This window comes from Mytilus edulis, chromosome 2 (assembly GCF_963676685.1).
Source record: "Mytilus edulis chromosome 2, xbMytEdul2.2, whole genome shotgun sequence".
Classification (NCBI taxonomy): Eukaryota; Metazoa; Mollusca; class Bivalvia; order Mytilida; family Mytilidae; genus Mytilus; species Mytilus edulis.
In genome coordinates this window covers 85516113-85531632 of record NC_092345.1, presented here as the reverse complement: position 1 = coordinate 85531632, position 15520 = coordinate 85516113, and the positions used below count along the sequence as shown (strand labels likewise).

Below are 15520 nucleotides of genomic sequence, written 5' to 3'. Positions count from 1 at the left end.
ACATTATCAAATCCTACAACCGTACCAGGTGTGAACAATATTATCTATGGATGATAAACAGATGGTGATGGTTTTAGACTCAGAAAATGTAAAAAAAAAAGAATTAAAATTAATTTAGTGGAGAATTAAGGTCGCACAATAATAGGATAGTCGTATATTTTGCGTAAGCTCACTGTTAAATGATTTATGACTACCGTAACGATGAAATACTGAATTAATTTAATTGATAAAATTTATTAATAATAATAGCCTTCTAAACACAAGTGTATGAACTAAGAATTGCGCTATTTTAAATTAGAATCGGTCACCTTGAATATTTGAAACAGATCATTACCAATTGCAATTATAGAATTTGGTCCTTCCAAAACGATCTTTATTTATGTATTCAGTAATTAATGTTCTCAACTTCTCATCAATATATTTTAAATCTCACAACTCATAAATACTTCAGCTATTTGAAAAAAAAACTGTTTAATAAAAAATTGACAGAAAATTTAAGGATCTTCTTGGAATGGAATCGAAAAATTACGTCTATTTATGAAAATATGGCACTTTGAATGCCGTTTAAGAGTTCAAAATCGAAAAAAAAGTGAAAAGTAGCCAAAATCAAGTGGGGGTGGGCATCTTTTGATGGCCACTACTTAACTAGTAGTCATTGTAGGTATAAACTGTTATCGTGAATGCATGCAAAGGTGATATTTAAACACAAAGAGGTATAATATGGCCAATAGGAAACTAGTCTGTAAAATCTAGGTCACCATTTTGTCAAAAATCCGTATAAACAGACATTTTTGGCAGACCTGCAGACTTAACAATAATAATTCGCCAGCAATTCGTAGCAAGACACTTCAGTCCCATATGCTCCCAGTTAGCATGAATGGACTGCAGTGATTATAGGGTAATACTTAAATGACAAAGAAACACAGTCAGGTCAATGTTTACCTCTCAAGGTCGTTTTAAAATCAGAAAATAGATGGGAAAATGACAATTTTTCAAAGGGGGGGGGGGGTCAGACCCACGAGAAAATCTACCACCCCCACCCATGCCATCTGCCCCCAAATCTCAATATATAGTTTAATAGATGAGTATCAGTTACAGCATCAAGAGTCTGCTAATTTGCATATGATTTCAAATTTTCGAAATTTGTCTGATTTTCCAGAAACCTCCTGGGGGAGAATGAGTTAAGCAAAGATACTCAAAGTTGATTTTCTGAACTCACAAAACAAAAAAAGGTCTTGTCGAGAAAACAGTCCTTATTATCATATTAGAATGAATGACACATTTGTTATATATTACATACATCATCATGATCATGTATAAAATTTGTAGACACTATAACTTCATCATATTCATCAATTTGGATTTTTGGAATTTTACTGATTGAATTACCATATTTTTGCACCAATTCAACTATTGACATCTACAAAATGATTTAATCATTACCCTATGTCTGTTATGTAATATTATTATGTTTTGATGCCAAAAAATTACAAAAAATCATTTATTTTTTGAATGGTGAACTAACTGGAAATTGTTAAATATTAATAGACACATGTACATGTTCAAAGATACTCAATAAATAAATAATGCAAAACTTATGAATTTTGCTCCACTCCAAGTAATGGGTAAAAAATCAATTCATTATTAACATCATTTAAAAGAAGAAATGTCTGTTATACTACATTTGTATTACAAATATTATACAAACATAATGATTTAATGAATATTTTATTTTTTGATAGTCATGGTGGAATAATACCTTCAGTGGCACAGGATTTACACAGGGAAAATATTGATGTTATTGTTCAGGAGGCTTTGAAGTCTGCCAATGTTGTATTGCAGGTAAATTGAGTCAAGAATACAGTAGTGATGTTAGGTTTGTTGACCCCACATGTGGTTAATATAAAAGCTGAAAGAATTGCCAACAGGTTAACATACATAGGTCATTTTTTAGTAGCAATAAACAAAAAGCTATGTCAATTGGACATGCTTTGATACTATATCTGCCCTTGAATTTTTACTATATAACATTTTTGTTCGCTTTGGAGATTCTGTATATTGTCAGGTTATCAGAATTCCAATGGGTAATAACTGTGCAGATATTTAGATATTTGGATGATATTTTGGCTCTCAATAATGACGACTTCAGTATGTATACTAAAGAAATTTATCCTGTTGAACTTACTTTAAATAAAGCTAATACTAACAATGACCACTGTCCTTTCCTCGATCTTGATATCTATATCATTAACGGAAAGCTTAATACTAAAATTTATGATAAAAGAGACGATTTTTCATTTCCTATCGTTAATAATCCATTTTTAGATGGCGATGTTCCCTTGTCACCATCATACGGTGTTTATATATCTCAACTTGTACCATTCACTCGTGTAACAATGTTTAAGATTTTAACAAGAGAAATTTATGTATTACTGAAAAATTATTACACCAGGGTTTTCGATATCACAAACTAGTCAAAACATTTACTATATTTTATCATCGGTATATGGACATCATTCGTAAATATAGCTCTACATGCAGACTTCTTATACATTCAGGTATTTCACATCCATTTTTAGCTCACCTGGCCCAAAGGGCCAAGTGAGCTTTTCTCATCACTTGGCGTCCGGCGTCCGTCGTCCGTCGTCCGTCGTCCGTCGTCGTCGTCGTCGTCGTCGTCCGTCGTTAGCTTTTACAAAAATCTTCTCCTCTGAAACTACTGGGCCAATTTTTACCAAACTTGGCCACAATCATTATTAGGGTATCTAGTTTAAAAATTGTGTCCGGTGACCCGGCCAACCAACCAAGATGGCCGCCATGGCTAAAAATAGAACATAGGGGTAAAATGCAGTTTTTGGCTTATAACTGAAAAACCAAAGCATTTAGAGCAAATCTGACATGGGGTAAAATGGTTAATCAGGTCTAGATCTATCTGCCCTGAAATTTTGAGATGAATCGGACAACCCGTTGATAGGTTGCTGCCCCTGAATTGGTAATTTTAAGGAAATTTTGCTGTTTTTGGTTATTATCTTGAATATTATCATAGATAGAGATAAACTGTAAACAACAAAAATGTTTAGTAAAGTAAGATCTACAAATAAGTCAACAGGACCAAAATGGTCTGTTGACCCCTTTAGGAGTTATTGCCCTTTATAATCAATTTTTAACCATTTTTCGTAAATCTTAGTCATCTTTTACAAAAATCTTCTCCTCTGAAACTACTGGGCCAATTTTTACCAAACTTGGCCACAATCATTATTAGGGTATCTAGTTAAAAAATTGTGTCCGATGACCTGGCTGACCAACCAAGATGGCTGCCATGGCTAAAAATAGAACATAGGGGTAAAATGCAGTTTTTGGCTTATCACTCAAAAACCAAAGCATTTAGAGCAAATCTGACATCAGGTAAAATTGTTTATCAGGTCAAGATCTATCTGCCCTGAAATTTTGAGATGAATTGGACAACCCGTTGATAGGTTGCTGCCCCTGAGTTGGTAATTTTAAGGACATTTTGCTGTTTTTGGTTATTATCTTGAATATTATTATAGATAGAGATAAACTGTAAACAGCAAAAATGTTCAGCAAAGTAAGATCTACAAATAAGTCAACAAGACCAAAATGGTCTATTGATTTCTTTAGGAGTTATTGCCCTTTATAGTCAATTTTTAACCATTTTTCGTAAATCTTAGTTATCTTTTACAAAAATCTTCTCCTCTGAAACTACTGGGCCAAATTAAACCAAACTTGGCCACAATCATCATTGGGGTATGTAGTTTAAAAATTGTGTCCCGTGACCTGGCCAACTCACCAAGATGGCCGCCATGGCTAAAAATAGAACATAGGGGTGAAATGAAGATTTTGGCTTATAACTCTGAAACCGCAGTCTGTAGAGCAAATCTGACATCGGGTAAAATTGTTTATCAGGTCAAGATCTATCTGCCCTGAAATTTTCAGATGAATCTGACAACCTGTTGTTGGGTTGCTGCCCCTGAATTGGTAATTTTAAGGAAATTTTGCTGTTTTTGGTTATTATCTTGAATATTATTATAGATAGGGATAAACTGTAAACATCAATAATGTTAAGCAAAGAAGATTTACAAATAAGTCAACATGATGGAAATGGTCAATTGACCCCTAAGGAGTTATTGTCCTTTATAGTCAATTTTTAACAATTTTCATAAAATTTGTAAATTTTAACTAACATTTTCCACTGAAACTACTGGGCCAAGTTCATTATAGATAGAGATAATTGTAAGTAGCAAGAATGTTCAGTAAAGTAAGAGGTACAAACACATCACCATCACCAAAACACAATTTTGTCATGAATCCATCTGTTTCCTTTGTTTAATATTCACATAGACCAAGGTGAGCGACACAGGCTCTTTAGAGCCTCTAGTTTTATGGAAATATTCTTTATAAAGCACAAAAATGTCAGTATTCACCCCAGAAGCAAACAAAACCTATAAATAGACTTATTAAGAAGAGATATAGTTACGATACTGTTGTCAGGTCATTAAAGATTGCATATTTTGGCGTTAATATTGATTCACTTATACAGTCTTTGCATCAGAACTAAACACATTTATTTAAAAACCAGTTGTTGGCATGACACGGGTTATGTTCTTCTCATATATGTTAAGATGGTATGATACTAAACCCCTAACGGGAGGGATTGTGCCTGATATTCATATGATAAAGACATGATCTTTCAATCAGTTAAATTAAAGTCTGGAACTGGCATATCAGTTTACTGCTAGTAGTCTGTTGTTATTTATGTATTATTGTCATTTTGTTTATTTTCTTTGGTAACATCTTCTGACATCAGACTCAGACTTCTCTTGAACTGAATTTTAATTTGGGTATTATTATGCGTTTACTTTTCTAAATTGGCTAGAGGTATAGGGGGAGGGTTGAGATCTCATAAACATGTTTAACCCCGCCGCATTTTTGCGCCTGTCCCAAGTCAGGAGCCTCTGGCCTTTGTTAGTCTTGTATTATTTTTAATTTTAGTTTCTTGTGTACAATTTGGAGTTTAGTATGGCATTCATTATCACTGAGCTAGTATATATTTGTTTAGAGGCCAGCTGAAGGACACCTCCAGGTGTGGGAATTTCTCGCTGCATTAAAGACCTGTTGGTGACCTTCTGCTGTTGTCTTTTCTATGGTCGGGTTGTTGTCTCTTTTACACATTCACCATTTCCATTCTCTATTTTATACACATGATGTTATAAAACAGTATGGAATAATAATGTTTGATTTTCGATACAACAGTCATAATTCAGTCTTTACTGTTCATAACAATTCTTGACTCTTACAACCCTTATTTAATACTGCAGAGTGCATTCATTCTTGTTTGGGGGACAATAATTTTAGTGGATTTCTTTGGTACAGGTGAAACACAAATTTAAATGTTAAAAAATGGTAAGGGTTCCACGGAACCCAGTGTCTCGCCTACTTTTGCTGTTAATCGCAGACTCAACAAAAATGAGGAAAAACATCAATAAAAATTTCCCTCTCGATACTGTCTTTTGATTGAAAGAAGCTTCCAAGTTTGGTAAAAAATCCAGGATAGTTTATGAATCTAATGATTTATAAACTTTAACTGCAGACTGTATGTAATGTTAACTGGAAGAAAAACCAAGTCCATTTATAAGTAAAATACGGAAAAAGTGATTTATTTTTTTACAAAATTTACTTCTGAATAATATCTTATGATCAGAAACAAGCTTTTGTCTAAGTTTGGTAGAAATCCAGGATAGTTTAAGAACATAATAAAAATTTTATAAGTAAAATACGGAAAAGTGGAAATTTATTTTTACAAAATTTTCTTTTTGATACTATCTTATGATCATAAACAAGCTTCTGTCCAAGTTTGGTACAAATCAAGGATAGTTTATGAAAGTTATTAAAATTTTAAAAACTTTAACCACAGAGTGAATATTTGTGGACGACGACGGAATGTAGGATCGCTTAGTCTCGCTTTTTCGACTTAAGTCGAAGACTCGACAAAAATGAAATACAACTGAACTCTCAAATACAAATTATTACACCTTTGATAAATCAGAAGCACACAATAAAGGATTTTATTACTTTGATACTAGACTAGATATAAGGAGCTGTATTTCAATAACATGTTTGCCAATCAGACAACTTATCATAGTAACAGAGCAAAGAACAAAGATGTTATTAGTATGTATATTATGAAAGTATAATTAACATTCAATTAACACACTGGTATATTACTACTTAGTAAAAAAGAGGTCAGATGTTCCAATATTTGTTCTATCCAAGAAAGTATTTTGTGAATAATATCTAAAAATTCAGAATTAAATATAATTTATTTATTATTGCAGGATATAGAGGCAATTGCAGTTACTACCAAACCAGGACTTGCTTTGTCATTAGGAGTAGGCTTAGAATATGCCAAAGACTTAGTAAAGGAATCAAGGTAGTTTGGTTTTTAATTCCTTTCCAAAACAATTTAGGAGTGATATTTGTTTTTTTATTTTTATGCCCCACCTACGATAGTAGAGGGGCATTATGTTTTCTGGTCTGTGCGTCTGTTCGTCTGTCTGTGTCTGTCTGTCTGTCTGTCTGTCTGTCTGTCTCTCTGTCTGTCTGCCTGTCTGTCTGTCTGTCTGTCTGTCTGTCTGTCTGTCTGTCTGTCTGTCTGTCTGTCTGTCTGTCTGTCTGTCTGTCTGTCTGTCTGTCTGTCTGTCTGTCTGTCTGTCTGTCTGTCTGTCTGTCTGTCTGTCTGTCTGTCTGTCTGTTCATCTGTCCCGCTTCAGGTTAAAGTTTTTGGTCAAGGTAGTTTTTGATGAAGTTGAAGTCCAATCAACTTGAAACTTAGTACACATGTTCTCTATGATATTATCTTTGTAATTTTAATGCCTTATTATATTTTTTATCCAATTTCATGGTCCATTGAACATGGAAAATAATAGTGCGAGTGGGGCATCGGTGTACTTTGGACACATTCTTGTTTTTTTATCTTTTGCATTATGAATATAATCCACAAATTATCAACTACTAGATGAATAATGTTTGCTAGTACTGAGATTTGTCGATAGTTATGAATTCTAAGGATCTTAAAAACTGTCACCTCTGACTATGTTTTAAATGTATTAAAGATTTGCATCAAAGTCCATATCTAAGGAATTATAATTCATTAATTAAATCCATGTTTTGTATAAACATCAAATATTGACAAAGGTCTTGTAGCAGGATTAGGAACAAGATATTTTCTAATATGTGACCCGCCATGATATTTGCAGGCTTATGGAGGTAGAACGTCATTGTTAGAAAAATTATAAACATGATAAATATCGAGATTCAATGAAATACGTATTTGTGAAGAAGAGATAAACACTTTCGTTGGCTTCTTTTTTGCAGACGCCGAACTATACATTTTTACAAGTTTTGAAGAAGTTTTACTTTATCGTTTGAAGTGAAAAATATTTGAATCTACATTTTAAATTGATACAAAAAAAAATCAAATTTCTGCTTTATAGATTTCCTTTCATAAATGAAGTCTGAAATATATCCATAATAAATGCACCGTATCAAATGCATATAAGAGAACACCTACTTATAAACTGTTACGCGTCGCTTACTATGTATAGAGACATGCATAATAAATCTAAATTAAAAAAAAGGAATTCTTAAAGCTTACTTTGATAAATTTTAAACTATCTTCATTTCAACAAGTTTAAATTAAATGTTCTAAAATAGAGCTATAAAAAAACAAATAATTCTCTGCTCTAAAGTTTTTCTTTCATAAATGAAGTCTGAAATATATCCATATAAATAAATGCACCGTATCAAATTAATATATGAGAACACCTACTTATAAACTGTTACGCGTCGCATACTATGTTTAGAGACATGCATAATAAATCTTAATTAAAAAAAAGGAATTCTTAAAGCTTACTTTGACAAATTTCAAACTTACTTCATTTCAACAAGTTTAAATTACATGTTCTAAAATAGAGCTAAGAATTGTTTGGATTGTAGTAAATTTAAGTCTTTGAAATTTTATTCAAATACGCTATTGAACATCACTAAAAGCCAATAAATACAATAATTTTGTGTTTTATAAATTAGTGGCTTCAATAAATAAAAGTCGTCATAGAACAGTCTCATTTTCATACCGGTATTTGAAATGTACGGAAGCATATTAGCGCCACACATTATTTTTCTCTTCCTATGTTTGCGTTACAACGCAAGCCTTTGCAAAATAACCCAAACCTTTTGCGTCAAACGCAAACCTTTGCGAAATAACGCAAACCTTTGCTTTTTACGCAAACCTTTGCGATATAACGCAAACATTTGTTTTATCTTATTTCTTATTTAAGATTCAAAGGAAACAGTAGTTATTAATGGAGGAGGCTGTATATATTAAAATTTATCACCTTTGTAGTCATTGCAAAGTAAAATGCTTGAATAATTAGATCATATCAATGACTAATAATGAGCAGAATAATGTAAGAAGATGTGGTATGAGTTCCAATAAGAAATCTCTCCATCTAAGTCACTATTCGTAAAAGTAAACCATCATAGGCCGAATTACGGTCTTCAACACGGAGCATTGGCTTACACTGAAAAACAAACTATAAAGGTCCCCAAAAACGATATCCATGTTACTACTAGTATATACATTACAAAGAAAATTGAGTAAATTGAGGTTAATATACCTAAGAAAAAAATCAACCCTGCTAATATAGCTATAACCGAATATAAATATACTTCCAAAGTAAGCTCTCGTTTGAGCACTGTGTAAAGTAGGTTAGATTCAAACAAGCTACCCTTTGGCAATAAATGTATAGAATGAAGACGTTTTATTAATAAAATTATGTTCTCTCTATTCAAATTGCTACCCAAGCATCTTAAAAATACTTCATTATATTGAAAAGAAAATTCAATGACTTTCTATCAAAGAATCTTGATCATATTCTGAGATTTAAAAAAAATGTTTCCTTATTAATAATTCATTTTAAAGCAGAAAGATCATTTTGTCTATTTGACTTGGAGGTTTCAGAATTGTATGACATTATTTTTATGCCCCACCTACGATAGAAGAGGGGCATTATGTTTTCTGGTCTGTGCCTCCGTTCGTCAGTGCATCCGTCTGTGCGTCCGTCCGTCCGTTCAGGTTAAAGTTTTTGGTCAAGGTAGTTTTTGATGAAGTTGAAGTCCAATCTACTTGAAACTTAATACACTTGTTGCTTATGATATGATCTTTCTAATTTTAAAGCCAAATTACACTTTTGACCCCAATTTTACGGTCCACTGAACATAGAAAATGAAAGTGGGAGTTTCAGGTTAAAGTTTTTGGTCGCGGTAGTTTTTAATGAAGCTGAAGTCCAATCAACTTGAAACTTAGTACACTTGTTGCTTATGATATGATCTTTCTAATTTTAAAGCCAAATTACACTTTTGACCCCAATTTCACGGTCCACTGAACATAGAAAATGAAGTGGGAGTTTCAGGTTAAAGTTTTTGGTCGAGGTAGTTTTTGATGAAGCTGAAGTCCAATCAACTTGAAACTTAGTACACTTGTTGCTTATGATATGATCTTTTTAATTTTAAAGCCAAATTAGTCTTTTGACCCCAATTTCACGGTCCACTGAACATAATAAATGAAAGTGGGAGTTTCAGGTTAAAGTTTTTGGTCAAGGTAGTTTTTGATGAAGTTTAAGTCCAATTAACTTGAAACTTAGTACACATGTTCCATATGATATGATCTTTATAATTTTAATGCCAAATTAGATTTTTTACCCAATTTCACGGTCCATTGAACATGAAAAATGATAGTGCGAGTGGGGCATCCGTGTACTTTGGACACATTCTTGTTTATCTTTCAATTTAAATATGACTATATACTAAACTATATCTATTTTCTTGTTAAATTATATACTATTCTGATGCACAAATCATTCTTAATTTATGTATAATTGCACTTCAAGTATTCCATTATTCCTATGCATATTTATTATAATGATTTGGCCTTGTATTTATGTTTCTTTTTAGCTCACCTGGCCCTAAGGGCCAAGTGAGCTTTTCCCATCACTTTGCGTCCGTCGTCCGTCGTCGTCTGTCGTTGTCCGTTGTCGTTAACTTTTACAAAAATCTTCTCCTCTGAAACTACTGGGCCAAATTAAACCAAACTTGGCAACAATCATCATTGGGGTATCTAGTTCAAAAAATGTGTGGCGTGACCCGGCCAACCAACCAAGATGGCTGCCATGGCTAAAAATAGAAGAATGGGGTAAAATGTAGATTTTGGCTTATAACTCTGAAACCAAAGCATTTAGAGCAAATCAGACATGGGGGTCAAATTGTTTTGAAAGTCAAGATCTATCTGCCCTGAAATTTTCAGATGAATCTGACAACTGGTTGTTGGGTTGCTGAACCTGAATTGGAAATTTTTAAGGAATTAAACTGAAACTACTGGGCCAAATTAAACCAAACTCGGCCACAATCATCATTTGGGTATATAGTTCAAAAAATGTGTGGTGTGACCCGGCCAACCAACCAAGATGTCCGCCATGGCTAAAAATAGTACATAGGGGCGAAATGTAGATTTTGGCTTATATCTCTGAAACCAAAGCATTTAGAGCAAATCTGACAGGGGATAAATTATTTATCAGGTCAACATCTATCTGCCCTGAAATTTTCAGACAAAACAGACAACCTGTTGTTGGGTTGCTGCCCCAGAATTAGTAATTTTATGGAAATTTTGCAGTTTTTGGGTATTATCTTGAATATTATAATAGATAGAGATAAACTGTAAACAGCAATAATGTTCAGCAAAGTAAGATCTAAAAATAAGTCAACATGACCAAAATTGTCAGTTTACCCCTTTATTGCCCTTTATAGTAATTTTTTTAACAATTTTCATGAATTTTTTGTAAATTTTTGTAAATTTTTAGAATATATTTTCCACTGTTATATTGCCCTTTATAGTAATTTTTTAACAATTTTCATGAATTTTTTGTAAATTTTTGTAAATTTTTAGAATATATTTTCCACTGTTATATTGCCCTTTATAGTAATTTTTTAACAATTTTCATGAATTTTTTGTTAATTTTTGTAAATTTTTAGAATATATTTTCCACTGTTATATTGCCCTTTATAGTAATAATAATTTTCATGAATTTTTTGTAAATTTTTGTAAATTTTTAGAATATATTTTCCACTGTTATTACTGGGCCAAGTTCATTATAGATAGAGATAATTGTAGCAAGAAGAATGTCCAGTAAAGTAAGATCTACAAACACATCATAATCACCAAAACACAATTTTGTCATGAATTTATCTGTGTGGTTTCATATGCACATAGACCAAGGTGAGCGACACAGGCTCTTGAGAGCCTCTAGTTTTATCTACTAGTAAATCACATCCGAAATGAATGACAGACGGACATATATACAAAACTGAATGAATAATTGAAATCAAGATATTTGCGTTATAACGCAAAGGTTTGCGTTATATCGCAAAGGTTGGCTTTATAACGCAAAGGTTTGCGTTAAAACGCAAAGGTTTGCGTTAAACGCAAAGATTTGCGTTAAAACGCAAAGATTTGCGTTAAAACGCAAACATAGGAAGAAATTTTTTTTTTTAAATGTGTGACGCTAATACGCTTCTGTAGTACTGACTCGTTTCAAATATGTCATAATACTAACATGACAGAGAGTTTTGTTTCAGAATATTCTAGATAAATATACAAAAATCAAATTTTAGACAATGTACCCTCCTAAGCCTGGAAATGGCATATAGTTAACGGCGATTTTCTCACAATGACGTTCTACCTCCATAAGCCTGGATATGTCATGGCTGGTCACATATGTGGATCAATTATTTTTAGTAAAATGTGAGATAAAAAAAAATGCAATTTTGCAAAATTTGAAGGGCCTATTGTGTTAAAGCATATTAGTGTGAAAAATCTCAAATTCAAACAATTAAATTCAGTTCTTTATTAACATTTAACCTTGTTTAAGTTTTGTTCAAGTTTTGCCAGAAGTGATGCAACAATGTTAATTATTCAATGATATATGCTTGCCATTTCCAGTAAACCAATGATACCAATACATCACATGGAGGCTCATGCTTTAACAGTCAGATTACTAAAAAAGTAAGTTTGAGAACACATTTATTACAAAAGCACTAAACTGAAAATTAAACATGTAACTTACGCTCATTTCTTCATATACAAGGGACTGTTTCATTTTTGTTTACTCTATAGGAGTTTTTAAATCAACATAATAAAATTGAGAATGGAAATGGGGAATGTGTCAAAGCGACAACAACCCGACCATAGAGCAGACAACAGCTGAAAACTGTTTTTAAAATTTACAAGGTGCAGTGAAAGAACCTATTCTTTGAATGGTTTACAAATGAATTAAAATATATATGTATACTTTGACCATATTTTTGGATAATGTGGGATGGCTAGTCATTACTTTTTTTTTTACTTCAATCACTTTTGATAATAGTAAATGGAATAGTCATCTCGCCAAAATATTGTCATTTTTCATTTTGGAGAAATAAAGTCTACATTGCTTGTGAGAGTAAAATGTTTTGTTTTGTTTTAGTAATTAATTTTAGCTTTTAATATTTGAACTCAAATAATTGCATCAACAGAATTCTTGGTGCTCACTTTGGAACATGTACATACTGTATGTGGTGGGATAAACTGTACCGTCATCTATACTAGAAACAATGAAATAAGAGATAAAAGATTACAAAGTTTATTCAAAATAAACTTTCCCATCAGTAATGAAGTTTGACAATGGTCAATTGATGATATACTCAAACTTGTATCAGAGTAATTCTACTCTAATATTATATTATGATATTAATTATTTTGTAGGGTTGATTTTCCATATCTTGTTTTCCTGATGAGCGGAGGGCATTGTCTGCTTGCTGTAGCTAATGATATTGATGATTTTGATATGCTAGGTACAAGTTTAGATGAGGCTCCAGGAGATTGCATTGACAAGGTAAAACTTTTACATTTACTTTGTGTGTGCATACAAAAATGTGTAGTATTGTTAAAGATGTTGTATTAAAACTTTAGGATAGACTTAGTTTTACAGGGCAACCAACTTGAATTTGAATATCTTGCAGAATTTATAAGAATATTTAATATTGGTTTAAAATATGGGAATATTTCAAAAATTTCAGACATTCTTGGAAGTACAATTGTAACAATATATTGGATTCTTTTTAAAGATAATATTTAGAAATACATTTATATATGCAAGTATATCTCTGATCACTAGGTAGTATTTTAACAATGCACAGTGAAAAATCTTAGGGAATGCACTTTATCATTGTATGTTCATTTAACAAATAGCAAAATAGTGAACCCCAAAAATGTAAATCTAATATAAACACAAAAAATCAAATGACATCTAGAGACCAACACTAGACAAGTGACTGTACAATATGTGTTAGTCTTGGGGAAATTGTGAATTAATCAACAAAATAAATCTGTCACAATGTGAGATTGAACTAGATAGAAGTTATTTATTCATAGTTTTCATCAAAAAGATTTTTCATGTACTAAACATCTATTCATTTGAAAAGACTTTTTATTTGTGTTAGACAGCTAGAAGCCTAGGTCTGAAGAATTTACCCCAATGTGAAGGTCTATCTGGTGGTGGTGCTATAGAAATGATGGCTAAGAATGGAGATCCATTATCATTTCCTGTACCACATGTAATGACCCATTATAGAGATTGTGACTTCTCATTTACTGGTCTTAAGACATACTTCAAAAGATTGATTCACGATGAAGTAACAAAACAAGGTAACATATTAACCAACTATTTAGACAAACATTGTAGAGATTTGTTAATTTTTAAAATATTTTGTAATCAGCAAGCTTCATCCACCAAAATATTTGAGCCTTGTTATGTGATTGATTGAGTACTATCAATGAACCACAATTAAAAAAATGTCTGTTTCCCGTCTTAATTTTTATTGTCATGTAATCTGAACTGTTGGGACATTAGAAATGGGATAACATTGTTTTATCTGTTCTATAACCCTGTATGTTTATTGATAAAAGGTAACAACTAATAGCTATTTAAAAATTTATGATTTGCACCCAACAATCCCCTCCTACTATAGCTATCTTTAAATAACTGATTTGCACCACACACACCCTCCTCCACCTCCCAAAAAGAATGAAAAAATAAAAAGGTGAAAAGAACAGCTTTGTTCTGGTAGTTGAATGGAAACAAAATATAGTTTTATATCACCATAAACAAAAGTGAAGTGGACTATATATATAGGGGAGATAATTGAGATTAATTACTGCATTATACATTGTGCAAAATGTATTACCATGCAGGGGTCTCCTTTTGTAAGTTTACTTGCAGTTCCAGATAAGTTTGGTTGGAGCTTTTATAAACCACTCCCACATTCACATGGAATCTCATAGGATTTTGTCATATTTATGCAGGAAAGATTTAATTTTCTTCTAAAAGATGATGTACCATTTGGAGTTTAAAACCTATACAATGTAGTTGCATATATCACCCTTACATGTTTAAACATTGTTAATTAGCTCCTAATAAATTTCAGATTACTTTTGTAGATGCTAACTCACCTGTTTTGTCGACTGCAGATACTACCAGTACACAATGTGTTAGTTTTTTGACAATTATGTTGTCATTTTCAACCCCTATAAATTAATGAAAACCTGATACTACAAAATGAATTATATGTACCTTATATTGTAATTTTCAGATCTAGCTGAAGGCCAGCGACTATCCAATGTGTTAGATGTGTGTGCAGCCTTACAGTATTCTATTATCAAGTTATATTTGTTCCTAATAATATTTGTTCCTGAGGGAAACAATATTATAATAATATTTTTTCTGTGAAAATTATGTCATGGAATACTTTTCCCTTCTGCATTATATTTGTTCCACTGATATTAGGAACTTATCTTATATTTTGATGAGTATAACAAATGTTCCTATTATGCTGAATTTCACACCTCCCACAAAAAATGTAATTTTCAGATCTAGCTGAAGGCCAGCTACTATCCAATGTGTCAGATGTGTGTGCAGCCTTACAGTATGCTATGACATATACTTTATGTAGGAAGTTACAGAGGGCCTTTATATACTCAGAGTTAAAAGGACTGTTGCCTGAACAGAACAGAGTATTGGTAATTTTTTCTAATTAAATTGTTATTTTTCTTGTTTAAATGTCATGAATGTAATGTAAATGTAAAAAACTAAAATCCTATAAAGTGATATTTCTTCATACAATGCAGATTTTGTTAGTAAGCTTGCAGCTATTAAAGACTGTCTAGATATTTTAAATTGTTGTCTTTTGTCCGAGCCATATATATATATAGGAAATAGAAAACGAGCAGCATAATAAGATCAACAATATTGCCTAATTGTTTGATAGTTATAAGAGTTTATTGCCATCAATTGATGTTTTTTGTTTATCTCAAAAATATATAACCTGTAATTAGTAAAAATGATCATCAATACAA

At 32.0% G+C, this 15520-nt stretch overlaps 1 protein-coding gene across 3 annotated transcripts in view; it reads left to right on the top strand.

Annotated features, from left to right (window-relative positions):
* Positions 1–15520, top strand: part of LOC139513233 (tRNA N6-adenosine threonylcarbamoyltransferase, mitochondrial-like) — a 31381-nt gene that overhangs the window by 12430 nt on the left and 3431 nt on the right. For all 3 annotated transcript variants that reach the window (XM_071301535.1, XM_071301534.1, XM_071301536.1), the window contains exons 2-7: positions 1743–1842; positions 6354–6448; positions 12071–12133; positions 12872–13001; positions 13609–13813; positions 15036–15184. In XM_071301535.1, coding sequence (XP_071157636.1) covers positions 1743–1842; positions 6354–6448; positions 12071–12133; positions 12872–13001; positions 13609–13813; positions 15036–15184 — 742 coding nt within the window. The remainder of the gene's footprint in view (positions 1–1742; positions 1843–6353; positions 6449–12070; positions 12134–12871; positions 13002–13608; positions 13814–15035; positions 15185–15520) is intronic.